Source organism: Ricinus communis, chromosome 7, assembly GCF_019578655.1.
Source record: "Ricinus communis isolate WT05 ecotype wild-type chromosome 7, ASM1957865v1, whole genome shotgun sequence".
NCBI lineage: Eukaryota > Viridiplantae > Streptophyta > Magnoliopsida > Malpighiales > Euphorbiaceae > Ricinus > Ricinus communis.
The window spans coordinates 6847497-6871028 of record NC_063262.1 but is presented as its reverse complement, the minus strand read 5'-3'; the positions used below and the strand labels follow the sequence as shown (position 1 = coordinate 6871028).

Here is a 23532-nt window from a genome sequence, read left to right as displayed (position 1 = left end):
ATTCAAATCTAAGTTATAATTGTTGAAAAACTTAAAGATATATATATATATATATATATGTATGTATTTTCTAATTTGTTTAACCAATAATGAGACCATCTATTAAACTGTGAAGGAGAACAATCTATTACAACTAAATTCTGCAGATCACTAAGAGCAGCTCACAAACTCATGATAACATTTTCAGCTCTTCTGATCACCAGGATGAAAAATAATGGAATTGGGTTTTTCTAATCTAAATTTTAAACAGGACAATTTGGGATCGCTATTTATAACTATAACAGCTTAGCAGAGGGTGAGAATATTTTAGTTGATATTAAAATTTATGAAACGAAGAAAATAAAGAGTAATATTCAAGCTTTATCTTTTCTTTTTACATAAATTTTAATAATAACTCTTAAAATATTCTTATCTTCTACTAAACTTAAAATTTATAAAAGAAAAAAATAAAACTTGAATTTTTTTCCTTCTATATACCGTGGCAAGTCTTTTTGAAATAATAATAAAAAGAAAAAAAATGTATTAAGAGATCATATTCTGTCAGTTATATTTTAGACACATTAAAATTATTTTCAGATAAATAAATGGATTTTTTTTATTACATGCCTCATTACATAGTGATTGAGAGAATAAAGGCCAAAAAAGTAATTTATTTATTAATATTTCTAAAAAAGAAAAACTCATGGTACATTAGAGCAACTGCTAAAGAAAACATAAAATCAGGTAAAATTAATAATGAAGCAAAAAGAAAAAAAAAAGGTGTGAACGAACACGGCGTCGTGTGGGACCTGTAACTCCATTCAATTTCGGGGCCCACGCGGGCAGCCCAATGGAATTATTCTTCGGTTAGATTTCAACGACACCACATCATCACCAAAGTCACAACTTTTTTCTTTTTTTTTTTTTAGAAAAAAGAAAGGAGCAATAGGACCAAAAAAGCAACCGGTCTCAACTTCTCAGCACCGCCAATTATGGCGGCGAAGCGCAAAGAAACCAACTCGGGATCCGACGGGATGAATGCAAGGGTTTGGTTCTACTCCATGTTGCTCACTTTTCAATATGGAGCTCAGCCTCTCATCTCCAAATGTTTCACCGGGTAACCTTTCTTTCATTTCATCTACTTTAGGCTCCGGATTTTTCTTTTTCTTTATTTTTTCATTTCTTTAGGAACATCTAATTAGTCAGATTTTATACCTCGTTAGAAATTATTTAAGAAAAAAATATATATTGCGAGAATTTAGTTCAATTGAATTCTATTTTGTAAAATTCTCACCTTTGGAAATCTCATAGTTGCTTGCCTATAATTCTATTCTTTCAACTTAAACAAACATGACATTTCCTTTTGGAAGAGCTCAAAATCATGCCACAAAAATGACTTTATTTTACAATTGAATTTCAATTCTTGCACATGATTTTATATCAGCAAACAGCGCTAAATGCATATCCTATCGATGCACATTTTCGAACAGTAGTATGAAATAGGGTTTTATAATTTGCAATTGCTAGTAATAGCTCGTTTTGAACTCATGTATTACCTTAAATATTGAATAATAGGTGAGCAATTATGTCAAATTTCTAAAACTTTTAGTGGATTTTCATGCAGACGAGAAGTTATTGTGACTACACTAGTCTTAACATGCGAGATAGCTAAGGTAGCAATAAATTCATTTTCCATACGCATCAATCTTGGTTTCTTTTACATGTTATTTTATTCTATGTTTTATCAAATTTAAGCAAAATTTTATGCTTTGTCTACTTTTCCACCTTATATTATAGGTAATATGCGCCCTGATTCTCATGGCAAGAGATGGTACTTTGAAGAAATTATATGGTGAGTGGACTTTGGTTGGCTCACTCACCGCATCAGGACTTCCTGCTGCAATTTATGCATTACAAAACAGCCTGCTGCAAATATCTTACAGGAATCTTGATTCGCTCACATTTTCAATGCTCAATCAGACAAAAATATTTTTTACTGCATTGTTTACATATATAATTTTGAGGTATGTTTCTTAATGTTATTTTTTATAATTCATCTTTGTTAGTTGGTTTTGAGCATAAAAATGATGATATTTATTGCCCAAGCTTTACTTTTCACAAAGTAGGAAATTAGTTTGTGTTTTACGTTCATTTCGCTCTTGATTGATTTCTAACTTCCTTAGAGCCCAATAAATAGATTTTGAGCTTGGATCCAACTAATACCAAAATAATTAAAACTAGCCACTTGGTTGGTTGGATTTTCACCCTTATAAATTGTTGGTATCTCTTATTTCTTAACAATGTGAGATCTTTAACACTCCTTCTCAAGTGCAATTGGGATTTAATTTGACGCTCAGTTGTTACTTGAAGTTGAAAATCTCTCCTGAAATTTAAGATTGAATTGAAAGGCAGCGGTAACACCAGAACGGGCCGCTAGAACTAGAAATCCAGATGGAAGTCGGGAAATTAAAAAACCGGGCCAAACCTGCTCTGATAGCATATTATAATTTGAATTAATTTGATTAAATAGGATTAATTGAATGAGAGAATGTTAGAGCCCAACAAATAGATTTTGGGCTTGGGTCCAACCAATACTAAAATGACTAGAACCAGCCACTTGGTTGGTTGGACTTTCACCCTTATAAATTGTGGTATCTCTTACAAGTTGTTATGTCCCAAGTTCATGGATCATAACTAATGTTTGGATAGTCAGAAAATAGAAGAGAAAGTAAGAGAAATAGAGTAAAGAGAGATAGATAGAAGAGTTGCAAAGATGAGGAGAGAAATAAGAGAGAGAAAAGACTAGGGAGATTAAGAAATACCAATTGTAGTGTTTTGCATTGCATAATGATCTTTACAACACATACGGGTACTTATATGCTACTAGTTACAACTATTAATTTCTTGGATCATGACATTACCCCACCCTTTGAAAATATCCTTGTCCTCAAGGATTAAAAAAAATCCTAATTCATCTCAAAAGATATCAGTTGAACATCAGTTTGAATTAAGCAAATTATCTTCTTCCTTCTTTTTCCTCTTAGGCATTTTAATAAACACCTTAAGGACTAAGTAAATTGTTGGCAAGGGTTTATCTTCTCCATCTCTTCACTTCATGATCCAAGAAATTAATAGTTGTAACTAGTAGCATCTGGTTCCTTTTAATGTTTCATTATCCCACCATACTTTTCATGAATCAGTGTCAGAAAAGGCCTGTAAGCATGATATATTTTCTATGCACATGACATCTATTAGTAGCTTAACATCTGTTTCTTGATGTTTTGAAGTTGTTAAAATACCATCTGGACAATGTTAACAACTTAAGGCTTCCATATAAGCTGAAGGCTGCAGCTAATGTTTCTTAAAAATATGAATCTTTTTTAAGGCGGCCTACTTTCTGCTGTGATGCAATTAGAGGGCACATCAAATATCTCAGCTACAAAGCACAATCATACAGCTCATATAGAGCAGCAAACAGTGAACTTGCTTGTTTTTATTTTTTCCTTTCCATTTGTTTTTAATTTTCTGCTTGTCAGGTAGAAAAACATGGAAAAGTATGTAGGTATACATAAAACTAATTATGACAGGTCTTCAGATTTCTGAGTGATGTATTCATGTGAAATTTCCTTTACCCTAATACATGACCTAACTGTGTAGGCAGAAGCAGTCAACTCAACAAATCGGTGCTCTGTTCTTGTTGATCATGGCTGCTGTTCTTCTAAGTGTTGGTGAAGGCTCTAGCCGAGGTTCCAGTAGTACTAACTCTGATCAAATATTATTTTTTGGTATTGTCCCTGTCATGGTTGCTTCTGTTCTTTCTGGCCTTGCTTCTACTTTGTGTCAATGGGCTTCTCAGGTTTGTTAAGCTTCTTTGTTGTTGATTTCCATGATCTTATAGCCTTGTGATTTCCCTGCCTTCTGTTACTGTTAACCTTCTATTACAGGTTAAGAAACACTCATCATACTTGATGACTGTAGAAATGTCCATAGTTGGAAGCTTGTGTTTATTGGCCAGTACCACCAAGTCTCCAGATGGTGAAGCTATTAGAAAATATGGATTTTTTCATGGTTGGACTCCATTGACTATGGTAATGATCTGACCGACAATTTCTCTTCTGGAAAAAGACAGAGTCCCCTCAGGTTATTAAACACGTTGAATGATAGGACAGGGCTGGTGGAGGTTTTAGATTTCACTCATCTTAAAATGATAAAAAGGGAAAGAAAATGTAGCAGTTGGTCTTGTTTGTCTCCTAAAGTGCTTTTCCAGTTGCAGTATTTATCTTGTTGGATGGAGAATTGCAACTGTCAATTTGGATTGCAAAACTAAGAATGAATAGGTATATAGAGATCAATAATATTATATTTAAACGTCTGCTTATATAGTCATTAATACCAGATCTGAAAGCTCATACTTTCTGGGTTGCTGTAAGCCTATCAGTGTTAACCTGGCAGTATTGGAATTAGGTTTGGCGTCGCCCTCGTTTTACCTTTAATCTATTCTTCCCTTCAGACGAAAAAGACTTGTGAGGAAAATATGGGAAATGTAACAGCACCCCCAGTCAACTCATGGAATCTGAAATATGGGAAATTGGCAGTACAAATTATTGGTATAGAATATTTAAACTAGTTATAAGCCCAATGAGTTAACAACTTAACTTGCTTAAAGAATTATCTTGTTTTCTGTGTCATCCTATTGTAGTCATGCATTGCTTGAAATTGATGAATCGTGCTTCATTGTGTTTCAGATTCCCGTTATAGCAAATGCTCTTGGGGGCATCCTTGTTGGCCTTGTAACAAGTCATGCTGGTGGTGTCAGAAAGGTAAAAATAATTATAAAAGTAGAATAACATGTGGCCAATTTTAAGAACATGAACTCGGAGTTTCTTTTACATTTTTGTCCAATCTATTTTCTTTATTTAAAAGGCCAAATGTTTATCAAATGATACTTTTACAATTTAACGAAATATATATAGTCTAGTAACTCGTTTCTGGGACTTAGAGGTTGGGAAGACCATTAAATATGATCAATAATAATAATAATATACACAATCTAAATATCGAACACCCATGGTCTCAACAAATTTTTCTAATGCATGCAGGGCTTTGTCATTGTTTCAGCACTGCTTGTAACAGCGATGCTGCAGTTTATTTTTGAAGGGAAACCACCTTCAATGTACTGTCTTTTGGCTCTACCTCTGGTCATTAGCAGCATTTCGATATACCAGAAATATCCACATCGAGTTAAAAAGAAGGAATCATGATTTCTAACCTTCACAGAGTATGGAAATATATTAGCTTGTCCCATTTGGCGGTGAAGTTTTTATCTAGTTTTACACATCCCCGGCTGTAGAGGGGGAAGTCAAAGTTACTTTTTAGAAGTGTATTAACCTCTACTAGACTAGGCACAAAGAAGATGCTTTTACAAAATCAAATGAACAATGGTGTTATCTCCATGAAGTCTTGATTTGAGTGCTGATTACAAGGAAATGATAGTGACATGTTTCTGAACTCCTGAATGAAGCGCATTTGTTGGTCGAACAACATAAGCTGTTCGAAATCCATATACATACATATACACACACACATATTATATATTTCTGTATTTAAAATCTAAGCAAGTAATGGCTCAAAGAAAGAATGATCAAAGAATTGAATTTGGCATTCTGGTTTTTGCCATTGTGGCTACTCCTTGCTTCTTTTGGGTACTGAGTAGTAAAAAGTGGCGATGATAAAAAATAAAATGTAAAAAGCAAGTTGAAATAATTGGATTTGCTTTCATATTCATACAATGAATAAGCGTATAGAGGAACGGCAAAGTGGCAAACTATCAGATGTATTGTTAGTATAACTGAGGTTAGTACAAAGAAGAGCAGTCATCAGATCAACAATTTCACAAGCATTGGAGCTAAAACAATCGAGTTAAAATGGCACCACAATAATCATGATTGTTGGTACTAATGAAAGTGGCGCCAAAATAATTGGTAATGGAAGCTAGTGCTGGTGTTCACAAAATGAAGAGCCCAAGTGATTATCATTATACCTTAAGGAAAATAAAGCGTTAGAATTTCAAGAAAACACTCTAGTAGTTATCAAGCAGTAGTAATTTATACTGCATTGATTTTGGAAGACGAGTGGTAGCTAAATACCTGCTCTTTCAGAGACAACCAGCACTGATTTTCTTCATTTGGTTTCTCGAAATCTTGTTCTTGTCTGTTTGGAGATGCAATTGCTTCAATGGTACACCCCCAGCAGTATTCAATTGATCAAATATCTTGATCCATCTTCCCAGTGAGTGGATCGGAAGGGTCAGGTTTAGATCTCTGATCCAAATGCTATTATCAAATGGCGAAGCGTAGGAACAAAAAGGAAAGAGGAGATCGTTAAAAAGAATAAAGAAGAAGAAGAAGGATTGGGTGTTTTGACTTTTCTTGATTGAGAGCTTTCTTGATTCTGGAGAGTGAGAGAGCGCCAAATTGTGAGCTTTTCAAGATGGGGTTGGTTAGTTTTCTGTTAGGCAAATTGCCGTTAGACGACGGTTACAGGAAAGTGATAACTTCACCTGCATGTTACATAAGATTGTGTTTCTGGCATGAGATAAGGGTGGCTAATATAGCAGAAACCAAACTATTAACTAATAATGAATTTTTTATTAAATTAATCTAATACTCAAACATTAACCTTATGAAAATATTCAATTATTAATGAGGAAGTCTTGCCATTAAATTTTTCTACAGAAGAAATATAAGTAATAATTCAATAGGTTAGAATCATTTTTTAATATTACTTTGTGATTGTGATAGTTGAATAAATAAATTTATTATTGATAAAAACAGTATGTATGTAAATTATATTTAACTATAAATCCAACTAACCGACCATCCAACCAATTTTTGAATGCTTGTCGTCTCTGATTTAAAACCTTTATAAAGTGCACTGGCTATCCAAACCTGTTGGGAGACAGGACCACCTTCCTGCAGATAACGACTAGAGAGATTCTTAGTCTAGTTAACATAAACAGAGCCCGGTCGAAGCAGTGGGAATTTTATTTAGACATCACATGAAACGGAAACGGGGAGGCGCTACGTGAGGATGGAACATGGATCAAGCAAGCAGAAGGGATCCATCTGCCTCGCCCGTTACTACACCATCAAAGAGTTGAGTCTACTGTTCAAATTCATTCAAACACGCAAAACGAGCTATTAAAACAAAAGGGTTCGTTTTTCTTTTCATTTCAACAGCTAACTCACTAAGGCAAAACAACAAACAGATGGCAGGCGAATTGGGAAGAAGAGTAGTACCCTTGAAAACCTTCCAATCAAATTCCAATGCCAAAAACTTCAATAACATTCAAGAACTCGCCTTGGAAACAATTCCCTCTGCATCCAAAATCGAAATCAAACGGGTACTCTGATCTCTTTAGAGATTCGAAGTCGACAAGGTCCGTACACATAACATGGAAGCAAGAAAAAAAAAGAAAAGAAAGGCGGTGGATTGCAAAACCAGCCTACAAAAAAGCTTACGTCATTTAAAAAACTCGCTTTCGGTATCTAGGGATCTGTATCCCGTTCGGATTATTGAAGAAGAGAAAGAGAGAAGGAATAAGGGGAGAAAATCTAGTATTATGGATGGTGGTCATCAGATAAAGCATTGACGTGAAGAGAAAAAAAGGAGAAAGAAGAGAGATTGGGAATGAGGAGAGAAATTCCGGAGTTGGTTTTCTTGATTTTAGTAATGCTAAGTTTCCATGAACCAGCCTGAGGAATTCTAGGTAGTGTTTTTTTCTTTATTATTATTATTATTATTATTTTTTCATTATGTATTATGTGGAGTTTTTGTTTTATTTGATGGATTTAGGGTTTTGTGTTGAAGGTTTTTGGTTAGTAATATTTGGACTGCTACATTATATATGAATATTATGGCATTACTTGTCTGGAACAAATCATATTTAAGATTTGTTGTAGAACTTTTTGCTTGATGAATTATGAGAAATATGAATCTTTATATTGTTAGGTTTGATGTTTAGGTTTCTTTCTCTGCGTTGTTGGCGGGTTAGCAATGGATATTTGTTTTTTTTCGAATTTACTATGGTGACTAGAAACACAAGTCATAACTTCAGTCTAGAATACTTGGTAGCTGAGGACCTGCAGAAAGAGAAACAATGAGATAGGATGCTGGCAGGATGACCGTGCATATCTACTTTAATGCTTAATCTTGGAGAACTTTGAGAGTGTACTTACGTTTTAGAATGAGAAATATGGTCACCTTTCTTCTCCTTTAGCTCCGTTAATACATATTGCAGTTTTGTCAACTCACCCATCTTTTAGAATATATCTTTAACCATTTTTCCTAGGTTCATGATGATCACACCAGAATGTGCCCCCACATTGTGATCAATTGTCTGTCTGTGTTGCTTGCTCCGATCAGCCCTTTCCTCTCTCTAGGTCTTTCAGATTTCAGGTTCTGAGATAGCGATCTGGGCATTGTGAATTGATCTTCTTGTCCTATTACCCATCAAGTAAATGGGATTTTGATTGGTCAAGGTTAACCACTGGGCCCTTCTATGATAATGCAACATGCTTTATCCTCTTTATCTTGATATTAAGGGATGGCTACTAATATTAAGCTATCACCAGCAAAGGCATTCTCACTTGTCTATTTTTGGTCTTGATTTCTCGTGATTGTTTGTCCCATTAATGATTGGCAGAGATCAGTCTGGCTGCCTTCATGGCATGCTTTTTATGACAAGATGCATAGATCATGTCTTGAGCAGTGTTCTTTTTTCTTTTTTTTTGTGAATAGTGGTGTAAAGAACATGTTATTTCTGGTTTAAACTGTCAACTGAACACCTCCTGCTTTTAAATAATCAGTTGAATAGGACCTTCATCTTCATTATAAGCTTTTCATCATTCTGCATGATCATTTTGGGAATCTTTTAATTTTTTCATGAACAATGCCTAATCCATGAATTAGAGAAAATATCTATGGTCAAACCTCCAACTAACATTAAGTTCTATTGAAGTGCTTTGATTCCACAAGAAAATGACTAAGATTGTCAAGACTGTTTTTAAAATTTTAATCTTTTATTTTATTCTTTTTCCTATTTTGTGATATAAAACTATGATATGGATTGTCTTCTTCTGAAGTTGACTCTACCAGTCAATGGATTCACTAAATTGGATCTCTGCTCAGTCTCCGTCCTTCACTGGCTTTCTCTGCATCTATTTTTCTACTGAAAAGAGATGATTTTTCTGATTCTTCTCCAATTGACAGTCCAACCTGATATATTTCTTTGCTTGCTGTTTAACTTTGAATATTCATGTTGCAGGTTATAGTAGTCTCTCTGCAGCTCTGACATCTGTGCCTTTACATTCTCAAGTTCTGTTTTCTGTGTCATAATTTCTGTTCTTGTTGATCAAAGAGGCATGTAAGAGAATATGTATACATATAATGAAAATAATCCAATTATATGAAAGTAAGATTCTGCTCAGTTATATTACAATCACTATAGTTTTCGTGACATAGGTCCGGTGCTTTGGTAGTACAGGTGACAATTTTAAGGTTCAAGCCTCTAGGGAATAGAGTTCATAGATATTCTCATGGCTATGTTTTACATTATGGCACACTAAGCATGACTAAAATCGAGAGAAGTGCTAAAACTGAAAGGATAAAAGTTAAATGATGTGCTTTTTCCCTTTCTATTGTTCCCTTCTGTTACTAAATATGTTCAACTTTTGTGAGAAATCAAGAAAAGTTTCTGTGTTTTTATTATTGTCTACAAGTTACCTTGTGAACACTAAAAGTGATGTCTTGAACTTGAATGGATAGATCTGTTGGAATTTGTGAAGTAACAAACCTGCATGATCCCATTAGCACACAGAAATTAAAAGAAACATGAGTGGGACGTACAAGAAATGACTGAAATTAAGAAAGAAATATATAACATGCTAAGGTATTATAATTTTAGCTTACGCATTTCCCTAGAAACAAACAACTAGTTCATGCGGCCAATTCTAAGTGCTGGGATGAGAACTCTAGGTGAACCCTGATTAATTCAAGTTGTAGCATGAGTGTTCCTTCTTCTCAAAGCTATCAGCCATAGCTATCACTTTGGTTGGAACTATGATGCTTTTGTTGTGACCTTGATGGGTGCCATCAGAATCACTCTCTGAGCTGTGAGACTGGACTACTTGAAGAGACTTCATATCTACTCGAGTTGCAGACAAGTTAGGAGTGACACTATTCTTTATTAGATATGATTTTATGAAATAATAATATGGGGTCTTAAGTCTATTAAATTTGAGAAATTAGTCTGCGACTAGAATAGGAGTGCTATTAGGTGAGTTTGTGTATTTTCAGTCTTCCTATATAGACTTTGCTGCTAAAATATTCGACAGTGGTTGCTCAGGGTTCTTGAGATTGTTGAGAAGAGAATGTTGGCCGGCCCTGATCTGTCGATTCTGAACCACATATATGGGTGTTGGACCCCTACCCCTGGAAATTCTTTTGTGGTTGCAAGTTCTAACCTGAACTACCATTTACTGTGTCTGCACATTTGCACGCCCTTTTATTTTATTATTTTATGGAATTATTTGTTGGGGGTTAAATAGAACGGATTCCTTTTCTTTTGGCAAATCAAATTTATTCATTTTTTGAATAGTTGCTTGCAAATTATCATGTGTATGCCTTATTTCGCCCCAAGGGGGTACATAAATGGGCCGGCGCAATGACTAGCTGACTGGAAGTACAGAAAGTCATTTGAGAACTTAATCAGTTTCTGTATGCGCCCCCACCTTTCCTCTACTCTTCTGTTCGCCGGAGAGTAGTCCTTGTCTTTGGCTAATTATCTTAATTTACTTTCCTTATTTTAGGATAATTATCCTTTCATCTTCTTTTCTTAATTCCAATAATGTGTAGGTATAAATAGTGGGCGTCATCATTATACTCTCTTAAGCACAATAATAATAATCATAGTTACTGTTATTATTATTATATTTTGTTTCATAAAAATACCTCAGGAAGTGTTGTATCTAATTTTCTTTTTTCTATATGAGAAGTTTGGTGACATATATTTTAATCATTCAGTCTCTTGTTACTAGAGGTGACTGCGGTTCGGTTAATCCGGCTATGCTTAAAGAAATTTGTTCAATTTTAATATTTTTTTATAGAAAAAAGTCTACTCAAATATTCGATTAACTATTATCTTGATCAATCAAAAAATCAACTCTTTTAACTATGGTTTGAGTTGATTAAAATAATAATACAAATTACAAAAATTACAAAAAAAAAAAAAAAAGAAAAATGAATGCGATTTTCTAGTTTTTTAATTAACTGATGAAAATTTTATTAAATTATACATAGAAAATTTATTATATTTAAAAAGATATTTTGAAAGATTATACAAAAATGGAATACAAATTGTATTTATTTAGATTATACAAAATAATAATAAAAATCAATGGTAAAAATATTATCGATACATTTAGTTAATTGTTTATTTTTTAAATCAAAAATAAATATCCAATTAACTAAATATTTTCAAAAATTAAAATCATGTTTAGTTAATCTAATTTTTTAATTCCGTTTTGATAGGTTGGGCTTATTCGGTTTTTTTGTTCACCCCTACTTGTCATTGTCAAATAAATATCGGTAACATTGAATGACTAAAGATAATATCTTAAGAAATATAGGAACTTAATCGGCAAAACATTGATTAATTTTAATGTATTTATCCTTAATGTTTTATTAAATATATATATATATATATATATTTGCTGCGGGAAAAGGTAAGCACATGGTATCGGATCCGGTGAATTAATGGACTTAGAGGGGCGTTCAAATTCTTGAACTAAAACATACTGTCTCTAGAATCCACTGAAGGGACGGGAATGATCATCAAGCAGATGACGATAATCAGGTCTACATTCCGGGAGGTGGCTCGACCACAAAACACTCATAAGATTGTGATCTTTTTCAACGTTTTTATTTCATTATTGTCATCATCTCTTTCCAATCTAATAAATGAATTATATAGAAAAAAGTATGAGAATAAGATTGTGATCTTTTTCAATAACATATAATTTCTTTTATGATTTTACAATTTTATAAATTAATATTCTTTAGCATTAGTCTAATATTTATTTTCATTAATCAAATCATTATTAATAATTTAGCATATAACTCACCGTATGAAATTCATATTAAACATGGCCTATCCAAATAAATAGATATTCTAATTTTATTAGAAATAAAATAAAGATAATTTTTAAATAAAATTATAATACTTTAAGAGTATTCTAATATTCGATTTATAATAAATTTTCTAAAAAATAATAATTATTATTAAGAGTCAATATTTTATTATAAATATTAAGTAATAAAATATTAAAATATAAGAAGATAAATTATAAAATATTCTTTTATCACTAAAATAAACCAATATAAAAAGCCTATCTACATAATATATTTGTTTACTTTTTCTAATTATATGATACAACGAAAATTGAGAATATTAAATTTTAATCTACAAAATCGACTTAAGTATTATTATCAATTTTTTCTGAAAACAGAAATGTTGAATTTAATTTTTTTTTATCTTAATGAGGTGTCTTTTTTTATAATAAATATAAAAAAAATCATTATTACTATTTATTACGCCTACCAATGAATAGAAATAAAAAATATATATATAGAAAAAATATATACTATTTAAGTTGAATGAATAGAAATTTGATAAATTTTATATAAATTTAATGTATATAAATAAAAGGCCACCGAACATTATGAGTGTTTTATATTTTAGTGTTGGATAATTAATACATATTTTATTATTTAAAAATAAATAAATATATATTAATTATTTATTTATTTGGTATATAATTTAGATAAAAAAATTTAAAAAATTTTATAGGTTAAATATCACATTATGACTTGATTTCTATTTCTTAAAATTTTAAAATTATTACTTTTTTTATTGATTTAAAAGACCATAAATATATAATTATTAGTGTCTCTTACAGTAAAAAAAATATAGAAATAAAAAATATTTCTAACATAACTAGTAATTATTATGAAGCATAACATTAAAATAGTCAAAGGTATTAATGCAATAGTAATTGCTTTTTTTTTTTTTCCAACAAAAGAAGCAAATAAAAAAACAGTTAAATAGCAAAAAAAGAGAAAAGAAATCCAAAGTAAGCTTGCTGCTGGCCCCTATAGTTATCTCAAACGTTTAGATGTGGCCAAAACAATTTGGACGGTGGATTTACTAGGCTGCACGTAGTCAAGAGGCACACTGCAAGTAATTTTAAATCCCATTATAGGCCCCCACGTGCCCAGAATCTTTGAACCGAGGCGTCTGATTCTAATACGGAAACCCTAAGTTAAAATAGTTAAAATTACTAGAAAAAGTCAAAAGAGGCAGAATCTTTTGAAAAAACTTGTCAGTCAGTCAGCAGAATCAACGGCCCTGATTTATAATCTTACTATAAAACCATCCTATTTAGTAGCCAGCCTCCATTTCCACTGTCTTATTTCTTTCTTTCTCCCGCTTTCTGCATACCGGCGGACGGAGCGCTGCGTTCTTTTTACTTTCTTCTTAAGCCATGTGTGGCATACTAGCAGTCTTTGGTTGTATAGATACCTCTCAAGCAAAGCGCTCGCGTATCATCGAATTATCGAGAAGGTAAAATCAAACTTCTATTTTGTTTCAAATTTATGGTTTTAATTCTCTACATTTCGCGTTTGCTTTGGTTTTATTTATGGTTAATTATAAGCACTTGCATTTCCATTTCTGTTGCATGTCATTTTCTCTCTTGAAAATCTTATGTATTTTGATGCATAGTTATAAAATTGTTTGAGAAACTAACTGATTGAGCTGGTTTAATTGAATTTTGTATTGATTATTTTTTGGATTACGTAAAGGCTGAGGCATAGAGGACCAGATTGGAGTGGATTGCATTGTCATGAAGGATGTTATCTAGCTCATCAAAGATTGGCCATTGTAGACCCTACCTCTGGTGATCAGCCTCTTTACAATGAGGACAAAACTGTCGTCGTCACGGTATTTCTTTTTTGTTTTCCCTCTATAAATATTATTATTGTAATTTGTGGAGGTGGCTAAATTTACTTTGTTAACATTGTATGTCTGACATGGATAATAAAATGCTATAAGTGTGTGCTTGTGTGTGTGTGTGTGTGTGTATATAATATATACATATCAAAGTAATTGCAGTTACATATGATCAATTTCGTTATCATGATTCTTAAAGTTGTATAATTATGGATAAAGCTGGAATTATATGACACTGATTGCCACCTCAATGCAATAAACATTTCCCATGATTTATTAGACTGTTGATTTTTATATTTTTCTTGATGTTGCATCACAGGGATATGGAGTATTGATTTTCCTCTGGCACAATCTGTATTTACAATCTTGCATACTTGCATAAATATATGTTCATTGGTGTGTCAATTTTTGCTCTGTGTGTCTGTAAAGTGCTTTTTAACATAAATCCTGGCTAGAACTTTCATGTTTTTCTCTTTCCCTAAAAATTTGTTAATATGTAAGACTAGGATTTTGTTGATGATACTACAAGTCAAAGCATAAGATATTCTCCTCCCAAACAAACCAGAAAGTGCAAGGAAAAAGAAAAACTTATGAAGTAATTCCTTTTAACAGTCGTAAATACCAGCTAAAGAGACTCCTTTCTAATTTTCCCTGAAGAAGAAGCCCATAAGAGGCTGAAAAATTATTTTATTTCTTAACAGTTACAAAGAAATTTTTTTAGTTTTAAAGTATGTGAGATTACCTTCAAGTAATTTTCCAAATTACAGTAAAAACTGTTAAATGATAAAATCATATGGACTTTATTTCAACTTTGATTGACAGAGCTTGACTTTTCCAGGTCAACGGAGAAATTTACAACCACAAGCAATTGCGGGAAAAGCTGAAGCCCCATAAGTTTCGGACTGGTAGTGACTGTGAAGTGATTGGCCATCTTGTAAGTACCTTAGTGTCTAGCAAGAATACATGCAAAAGAAAAAAAAATGTCTAGCAAGATTAATTTTGTGTGCTGTCTATTAGTGGTATGCTGATGCAGTCCTAGGTTCACGCAAATAGTTCAAACATTCTTTAGTGTTTTCTCCTCTTTTCTGAGCTGCTTTAATTCAAGTGTAAGGGCATAGTTCGATCATTCTTCTGTGGTTTTAAACGGATACATACAAACTGGATTATGCTATCCCCCTTTCTCAAGATTTTATTTTCTTTTGCCTTTAATTTTCACTTAATCACTTAATCTTTGTCAGTATGAAGAATATGGAGAAAACTTTGTGGACATGTTGGATGGAATGTTCTCCTTTGTCCTTCTTGACACTCGTGACAAAAGTTTCATTGCAGCTCGGGATGCCATTGGTATTACCCCACTTTATTTGGGCTGGGGTCTTGACGGTATGTTTGATTATGACGTTATGTGTGCTTCAGATTTCTTTGGTTGGTCTTTGAATTCTGGACAAATGCTAACATATTTTCTTGTGTGCTACATGCTGTGTGACACAATGACCAAACACATTGGAATAGTAATGTCGATATGAAGGTTTGGCCTCAAATAAATTGAATCTGTCCTTATGTGCAAATTTGTTCTATGTGATTTACAACTAGATAATTTAAAGCTGAGCCATTATTTTCATCATTCTTCTAGATAAACCTAGGAATGAACAATAAAGCGAAATACTAATTTTTTCAGTCTGTTTGTTGTCTTGTTTCTTAATTGATGAAATAGATGTTTAATCATTTTTTCCCCTCTTTATGTAAATCTTGATGTTCCTTGAGCTGATGTGTTCCTGGAACAGTTTCAATGCTAGTGTATATCATTCTTATCTTAAAATGTTACCACCAGCAGTTATATACTAGAAAGACATAGATATGTATAAAGTCTGTACCTTTGTCTTTTATCTATCTATTTACTTTATAATCAGGATTATCTACCTTTTAAAAACCAATTTAATTGAGGTAATTAATGGCGCTTGAGATCTGTTTAGGTGCAATTATTTGCCTCTTTGTCAGTGATCACTGGATCACTGCGTTCTAGAATGTAATTTTGATGGTGACATCAAAGATTGGAAAGTAAGCTCTGATTTTCCTGTCTCCTCTTCCCATTTCAACCAGTTTATAGAATTCTTGATCAATGTGTTGGTTTATAGTTCAGCAATGCAGATTTGAGTAATCTACTCTCTTTTATAAAAATGGCGGTCTAGCTTTTGTCCAATTAAAAATTTTGGGATAAGGGTTAAGAGCTTTAATTGCAATGGGATTTAAATGTATTAGTAGTATTCAAGGATTAAAAGATTAAGATTTAGTGGCTGGAATTTAAATATCTGGGTGTAGATTTCTTGTGGTATTATTTCTTTGAGTGATCTAAATAGTGGAGAAACAGTCTGATAAATATGTAGGAATTTGCATGTCCATATCCTTGTTGAATTATCTTTTACTTTCCAGGATCTGTATGGTTTGCTTCGGAAATGAAAGCATTGAGTGATGATTGTGAACGGTTCATGTCTTTCCCACCAGGGCATTTATATTCAAGCAAAGAAGGTTCGCTTTTGTTACCACTTAACAGGAGAAATGTAATTTGTATATCGTTTGATTTAAAGGTTGATCGTGAATTTTTTATTACAGCCTACTCTTTACTCATAATCTTTTGAGGTTTTTGCAAAGATAAATATTTTACCTTTGACAAATTCTGTACTGGTCAACAATTACGATTGTTTGATTTCTCCAAAATATACAGAGAGAACTGGATGTAGATTCAATTGTATGATAAATAGATCAGAAGAACAAATTTGATGAAAAATGAATATTTTGATATGTGGAACAATCCCTGTATAAATCCATGCTCTTTCTCTCACCCTCTTCTAGAAAAGGTGGAAAGGGAAAACTTTAGAATGAATGTTTTACTTAACCTGCCACACTTAGCTAATAATCTTATGGAACGTTTAAGACTTGGGAGACTTTGTTGTACACTACGTATTTCTTCAATTTCTTGTATTGTTTTGATCCATGTTTAGCATATTTACATTCAATTCCGTCACATTTTGTGCCTGTTTCTGACATCATTACAGGAGGGCTTAGAAGGTGGTACAACCCGTCATGGTATTCAGAGCAAATACCTTCAACTCCGTATGATCCCCTAATATTAAGGGAGGCCTTTGAAAAGGCAAGTTCTGCACTCTCCTTATGTGCTTGTTTAAGTTCTCTCTTTCTCTCTCTCTCTCTCTCTCTCTCTCTCTCATTCCTACACATAGATAGATACTTGTATTACTAGAACTATTTGTGAATGTCAATTTGCTATTTGTACATCTTTGAGGGTGTTTTCTGTTTTGAGCCATGAATATTATTACCGGGACTTGGTAGCTTCTGGTTATTTTGTGGAACATGCTATTTGTGTGTCTGCCTCTTTGTAGATAGACGGCTTGCATTTTTTTAATTTTTTATTGATTTTGGATAATAAAAAGAACAATAAGTTTTGTTGTTGCTTCGGAACTTGCATCTATATTGTCTATAAGGTACACCTACTGTCACACTATTGCATGGGTTCTATACAATTGTTATTCCCCAATGTAAGTTTGCATTACTTTAGCAGTGAACTAGCTGGCCTTTTTGCAGTCTATGTTGTTTTAATTATATTGTTTAAGCCCACTAGCTGTTTTTCATGAGGAAAGGAGTAAGACAGTTTTTTTGAGGTTGTGGAAACGTACTTGTCTCCTCTATGATTACTGTTTTTGCATTTTGGAACTAGTAAATTTGCACAAACACATAGGATATCACAGATTTCCTAGATTCCGTCTTGTACAAATGAGCTTTGAGTCAGTGGTTAGGAGTCATCTCCATGTTTATAAGTTTGTAGTGTGAACCTAGTAGGAGCCCAACTAATAATAATAATTATAATAACAACAAAAATAGTTCTGTCATGCATATGATAGATTTTAATCTTTTTCCCTATCTTTTACGCTTTTAGAGTTGTTTTATCATGATTTGCTATCCCCTTGCTGGTGTCTTTCAGTTAGATATCTAGTTTAGCTACAAGGAAAAATGTAGAGTTAGTATTATTTATCAATCTACCATTTCTCTCCCTTCCTTTGATATAGTTATATTCTCCCTGCTAAGGAAACTGGCATTTAATAGAGAATTTAAACTTTTGGACTTTTATGCCCCCTCTCTTTCTCCTTTAAATTTCAGTTTTCCAGTTTCAGAGAAAAAACACAGTTCGTTAGATTCAAATATGTTTTTCCTCTTGCTATCTTGTCATTCACAAAACTCCTGATGTTTTAAGAATGAGTTTGGATAAAAGAACGAACTATCTTGTTATGGTTCTTACAGTTACTGTTTTTCTGCTATTTATTTTAATTTACTCTTTGTGCCAACTTCATGCAGGCTGTGGTCAAGAGACTTATGACAGATGTACCATTCGGTGTTCTTCTATCTGGTGGCCTGGACTCGTCACTTGTTGCTGCCGTGACTTGTCGTCATTTAGCTGAATCAGAAGCTGCTCGTCAGTGGGGTTCACAGTTACATACATTCTGCATTGGTTTGAAGGTCTTCACGTAACTTTAGTATTACCTAGCATTGTGTTATACTTGCCTCTAAATACTTTTAGATTTCTTGGTCTTGAAGATGATTTTATGATGTTTCTAAGGTTAGATGGCCAGGAATGTAAGATAGGTAAGAGTCCAGAATGTTCTTTTGCTCTCTCTCTCTCTCATGTATCACATAATATGAGGGGTTGTTCGTTGCATTTCTCTGTTACAGCAGTTGCTATAATTGCTATGATAATTTCCATGCTATATCATGTAACTATGAGTTACCTTCTCTTAACATTGAAAGAAATGAAAATCACATGCTTAATAGTCCATTAACAATTGCTAGCATTGATGCACATTAAAATTTAGAGTTACTACAATTTAAAGTTCCCTATCTGGTGAGCTGCACACCGGAGTGTGTCATTCGGCTTTTGTTTGAAACTGTGAGAGCAACAGCTTTATGTCCTTGTTTTGTGGTCTTTCCTGATATTGCTGTTTCTATATATTTGTTCTACTAGATTGTTTCCCTGTTCTTATGTTTTCTTTTTCTTTTCTTCTCTTCAGGGTTCTCCAGATCTGAAAGCTGCAAGGGAGGTAGCGGACTATCTCCAAACTCGTCACCATGAGTTTCACTTTACTGTTCAGGTATCACTGCTTCTTTTAACTGGAACAAAGAGAATCTATTCCATGCACTTTTGGTAATTATTGGTTCTTATTCCCCTATTGCAGGAAGGAATTGATGCTCTTGAGGAAGTCATTTATCATATTGAGACCTATGATGTGACAACTATTAGAGCCAGCACTCCGATGTTTCTTATGTCGCGAAAAATCAAATCCTTAGGAGTTAAAATGGTTATTTCTGGGGAAGGTTCAGATGAAATCTTTGGAGGTTACTTGTATTTCCACAAGGCACCTAACAAGGAAGAGTTTCACCAAGAGACTTGTCGGAAGGTACTATTCTTTTTATTTTTTTCTTGATTATGAATGCAATTTGTGTAGGTTCTACTTATTATTTTAATTGAATATGTTATACTCCACGAAGTATTTGTTTAAAGTGGTGACTGCCTCTTTAATGATCTAACAGATCAAGGCTCTTCATCTTTATGACTGCTTGAGGGCCAACAAATCTACTTCAGCATGGGGTGTTGAGGCTCGTGTACCATTTTTAGACAAAGAGTTTATCAATGTAGCGATGAGCATAGATCCTGAGTGGAAAATGGTATTGCCTTATAGACCCTGGGCTTATGTTATATATTTGATGTTAACCTTGGGAGAATGACCTTTTTATATGATATGAGCTTTTATGGTTACTCATAGAAGAAAATAAACAAAGAAATATAACTCTGCATCGAATAAGTGCTGAACCAAATTCAGAGAAAAAAAAAATCATCTATCTTGTATGGAAAGGTGCAACAAATATTCACCAAAGAATTTTCTAAAACTCACAATTCCCTTACAAAACGGTAAATCTTATTCATAAGTATAAATCTCTTGTTTCATATTAGCACTCATGCATTATTTTGTTTCTTTTTTTGGTACTTGATTTGCTATATGGAAAGCTTTTTTTTCTTCTGAACTGCTCTATATATTGAAGGTATGTTCTAGAATGTCAGGCATATTGGAAGCTATTTGGCAGTTTTTGCATTGTCAGCCCTTGCATTGGTGGCTTTATTTGCATATGAGCAAAATAATCTCTCAATGGAACTGGTCTTTATCATTGGCAAGGAACATTAATAATTATGTAAATTTAGCTCATGGGCTAGATATTTAAAAATTTGAAATTCTCTTCATCATCTTGTTACATTATTATTGTTACTTGCGTTTATCCTTGCAGATTAGGCGTGATCTTGGAAGAATAGAGAAGTGGGTCTTGCGCAATGCATTTGATGATGAGAAGAACCCATATCTTCCAAAGGTTATTACCTTTCTGCTTCTGCTACATTTTTCTACCATTTAGCTAATTTTATCTTTCCTTTTACTAATCCTTTTTCAATTTTCATGGAAGAATTTTTGAAATGTTCATTCATTTTTTTACACTTTGTTTCAGCACATATTGTACAGGCAGAAGGAGCAATTCAGTGATGGAGTTGGGTATAGCTGGATTGATGGTCTGAAAGATCATGCAAACAAACAAGTTTGTACACCTGTCTTCAGCAGTTGTCTTTGAAATTTTTTTTTCATCTGAGTCATGTTGTGGTTTTTGTTTTTCTTTTTGTTACTTCAGTTCATTTTACTTTTATTTTGCACATCAGAATCTTGTTGAAAGACCGTTGCACAGAAAATATATATATATGTGTGTGTGTGTGTTATTTATAGCCTTGTGCAAGTAATTACTAGTCACTGGTGCCAATGGACAGGTCACAGATGCAATGTTGATGAATGCAAGCTTTGTTTATCCAGAAAATACTCCTACCACGAAAGAGGCATATTACTACAGAACCATCTTTGAGAAGTTCTTCCCAAAGGTGTAATATTGTACTTCGATAATCTCTAAGCTTTTTTTCCCTCTGGGAATCTAGTGGAACATCATTCATCTACTACGTTGCTGCCTGCTTTATTTAGATGTTTATATACATGCTCTTTTTTTATTTAACTCACAATTAAATTCTTGTTTCTGAGCAGAATGCTGCGAGGTCAACAGTTCCCGGAGGCCCAAGTGTTGCGTGCAGTACTGCAAAAGCAGTTGAATGGGATGCAGCATGGTCAAAAAATCTTGATCCTTCTGGTCGTGCTGCTCTCGGTGTTCATGAGGCAGCGTATGAGGAAACAGTGGATACCACCAAGACTGCAAGTCTGATGAATAATGGTTCCCCTCAGACCCTATAAGAAGGGACTATGCAAAAGAGTTGCTTCATTGAGGACTTTCAGAATATGTATTTCAACTGATCAAGACAGAAGTTGCTGATGACAGACAGGTATTTTATTTCATTGTTTCTTCGTATCTAAGGATTAGGATGTGCTTCTTGCCATTTGACTTGTGATTTTCTGACAGATCCTACGACAGCTTGTAAAGTTGTTCAGATTTACATCAGCAGTTGTAGACTTGGTTGCCCATATTTGCATCTAAACACTTATGTAAAGTTCCTTTCTTATCATTAGTACCCAGTCTACTTTCGTAGGTTGCTCATGTTGCATGATGTAATGTACTAAAAAAACTTATGTATGTTCAACCTTTATTAAGTTTCCCCTTCGTGCAAACTTTAATCCAGTTCCTTGTTTCTGATGTGTCGGGCAACAGCTTGGCTGTACTCAAAATTTAACTTTCATTCATTGAATATCCATTTCTTTTAATCTCCCCTACTTGCCGGATAGCTAGAGTCAAGATCTACGCTAAACCACAAACTTAATTTTGAGATGAACGGTTCAAGCCTGATATTCCTTGTACGCAACATCCATTAGACACTGTATTGGCCTTTTGAATCGGCTCCACTTGTCACACCGTGGAGCTCAAATCCAAAAATCCAAAAAATTTTATCGAAAGTGCTAGAGTAATGCGGAGAATTAAACAATAACTCACGTGACACACTACATCAATTTCTGGCGTGGAACACATGGTTGTAGGAGTAATTTCTGGCGTGAAACACATGGTTGTAGGAGTAAGGTGAAGAAGCATCACTACCTTAAATCTGGTAAGCGAGTATGCCCCCCCTTAAAGTGAATTCGGAAAATTACCTGAAATCTAGTCCCAAGATTTGCGTCGTAAAATGCCTCAATTGTGTCGGTATCCTCCCAGGGCCATCATATATGTAAAAAGTTTGCATCTTTAAAAAGCATGTATTAGAACTCTTTAAAGTTTAAATTCTAAATATACAGTCAATTATAAATTAAAAAATATTTAATGTTAGAAGTATTAATTTATTAAGTCCACAGAGGATGAGTTATAAAATAGTATCAGATTAGTAAATTATATACATAAGTTTGCAATTAATAAATTACTATATAAATAAAAAATTTATTAAAACATGCAAGCTTAATACTTCATTTTCTTTGAAGTGATTGTTATAAAAAAAAATTATAGTAATTTCAAAAAAAAATTTACATTTTTCTTTAATAGAAAATTTAATATTTTATTTGAATGTATCTTTTGGTAGTGCATCTATTTTGTCGTTAATTTTTAAAAATTTAAATTTTTATATTTAGTAACTCTTAAAATCTCAAATCTACTGATAATAAAAATTATTAAAATAATAAACACCAGCACTATTTTTCGTTAAAATTTATTAAGAAATTTATTTTATTTAAAAATAAATTCTTGCACCGATGGAATTCAGAACTGACAGTTCTTATTCCCTCCAAGGGGAAACTGGTCATTCACAGTTCTATAACAATTCAAATTTGTTTTTGAATTTGACTGGTTTCTATACCGGTTTTAACCGGTCCGATTCCATAACTGAACTAGTTCATGGCCACCTCTAGCAAGAACAATAAATAAATTTTGATATTAACTCATGAGGATGCAGTAACAAATATGATTGAAGAAGAAAACTTACTCACATCCTAATGAAACCTTTTAACATATCCAAGATCACATTTTTGCTCACCACATACTTCTTATGTTAGCAATGGAATCATCAAAATCAAGACCCAAGAAAATATGATAAAAGAACATCGTAATAGCAATGTAAAGCATCTATTTTGATTTTCCATCATCAAGACAAAAAAAATGATAAAATTAGATTTATATAACGAACATAAAAATGCATACTATAAACATGTTATTATGGCTTTGTTAGAGGACCTAATTCAATAGCTTTAAAATACTCCCTTCTCGTATTCTAAACAAATTTAATATGCTTTTAAAAAAAAACTTGTAAAAATGAGAGGTTTGTTAATAGAGAAAATATTTGGACTTTAATGGAAAGCAAAAATATTGTTTCTAATAGGCTTAATTGTAATAGAATTCTCGACCTTTGGTGTTTTTTTCAATTTAATCACGTGTTTTTAATTGTAATAATATCATGCGCGACCTTATCAATT

General features: G+C 33.0%; 2 protein-coding genes and 1 long non-coding RNA gene across 4 annotated transcripts; 2 read left to right on the top strand and 1 right to left on the bottom strand.

Moving 5' to 3' along the window:
- The first annotated feature begins 867 nt into the window (after positions 1 to 867).
- On the top strand, positions 868 to 5487 carry LOC8269060 (UDP-N-acetylglucosamine transporter ROCK1). Of its 2 annotated transcripts, XM_002531210.4 has the most exons (7): positions 868 to 1096; positions 1604 to 1652; positions 1777 to 2003; positions 3637 to 3835; positions 3924 to 4067; positions 4725 to 4799; positions 5079 to 5487. In XM_002531210.4, the coding sequence occupies exons 1-7, from the start codon at positions 972 to 974 to the stop codon at positions 5238 to 5240; spliced, it is 981 nt and encodes a 326-aa protein (XP_002531256.2). In that variant the 5' UTR covers positions 868 to 971; the 3' UTR covers positions 5241 to 5487. The 2 variants fall into 2 exon arrangements, with proteins under 2 accessions (XP_002531256.2, XP_048232549.1); XM_048376592.1 differs by lacking the exon at positions 1604 to 1652 and having other exon boundaries at positions 927 to 1096.
- LOC125370598 lies at positions 3955 to 4730 on the bottom strand. The gene is made up of 2 exons (XR_007216619.1): positions 4373 to 4730; positions 3955 to 4281 (listed from the first exon to the last, which is right to left on the bottom strand). It is a non-coding gene; the product is annotated as an uncharacterized LOC125370598 (long non-coding RNA).
- Positions 5488 to 13438: 7951 nt separating the features above from the next.
- Positions 13439 to 21778, top strand: LOC8269062 (asparagine synthetase [glutamine-hydrolyzing] 2). The gene is made up of 15 exons (XM_002531212.3): positions 13439 to 13660; positions 13900 to 14038; positions 14886 to 14981; positions 15286 to 15427; positions 16475 to 16570; positions 17098 to 17192; positions 18410 to 18571; positions 19120 to 19200; positions 19285 to 19506; positions 19640 to 19774; positions 20390 to 20470; positions 20603 to 20689; positions 20913 to 21020; positions 21178 to 21470; positions 21548 to 21778. Exons 1-14 carry the CDS (start codon positions 13581 to 13583, stop codon positions 21379 to 21381), a joined length of 1728 nt encoding a protein of 575 aa, XP_002531258.1. The 5' UTR covers positions 13439 to 13580; the 3' UTR covers positions 21382 to 21470; positions 21548 to 21778.
- The last annotated feature ends 1754 nt before the right edge of the window (positions 21779 to 23532 follow it).

Excerpts from the sequence above, each read along its gene's own strand:
- LOC8269060 (XM_002531210.4), top strand. The coding sequence starts at position 972 with ATGGCGGCGAAGCGCAAAGAAACCAACTCGGGATCCGACGGGATGAAT. Across the intron at positions 1,653-1,776 it reads TAACATGCGAGATAGCTAAG|GTAATATGCGCCCTGATTCT; the intron begins GTAGCAATAAAT and ends CTTATATTATAG. Across the intron at positions 4,800-5,078 it reads ATGCTGGTGGTGTCAGAAAG|GGCTTTGTCATTGTTTCAGC; the intron begins GTAAAAATAATT and ends TAATGCATGCAG.
- LOC8269062 (XM_002531212.3), top strand. The coding sequence starts at position 13,581 with ATGTGTGGCATACTAGCAGTCTTTGGTTGTATAGATACCTCTCAAGCA. Across the intron at positions 17,193-18,409 it reads TAAGGGAGGCCTTTGAAAAG|GCTGTGGTCAAGAGACTTAT; the intron begins GCAAGTTCTGCA and ends AACTTCATGCAG. Across the intron at positions 19,201-19,284 it reads AGTTTCACTTTACTGTTCAG|GAAGGAATTGATGCTCTTGA; the intron begins GTATCACTGCTT and ends CCCCTATTGCAG.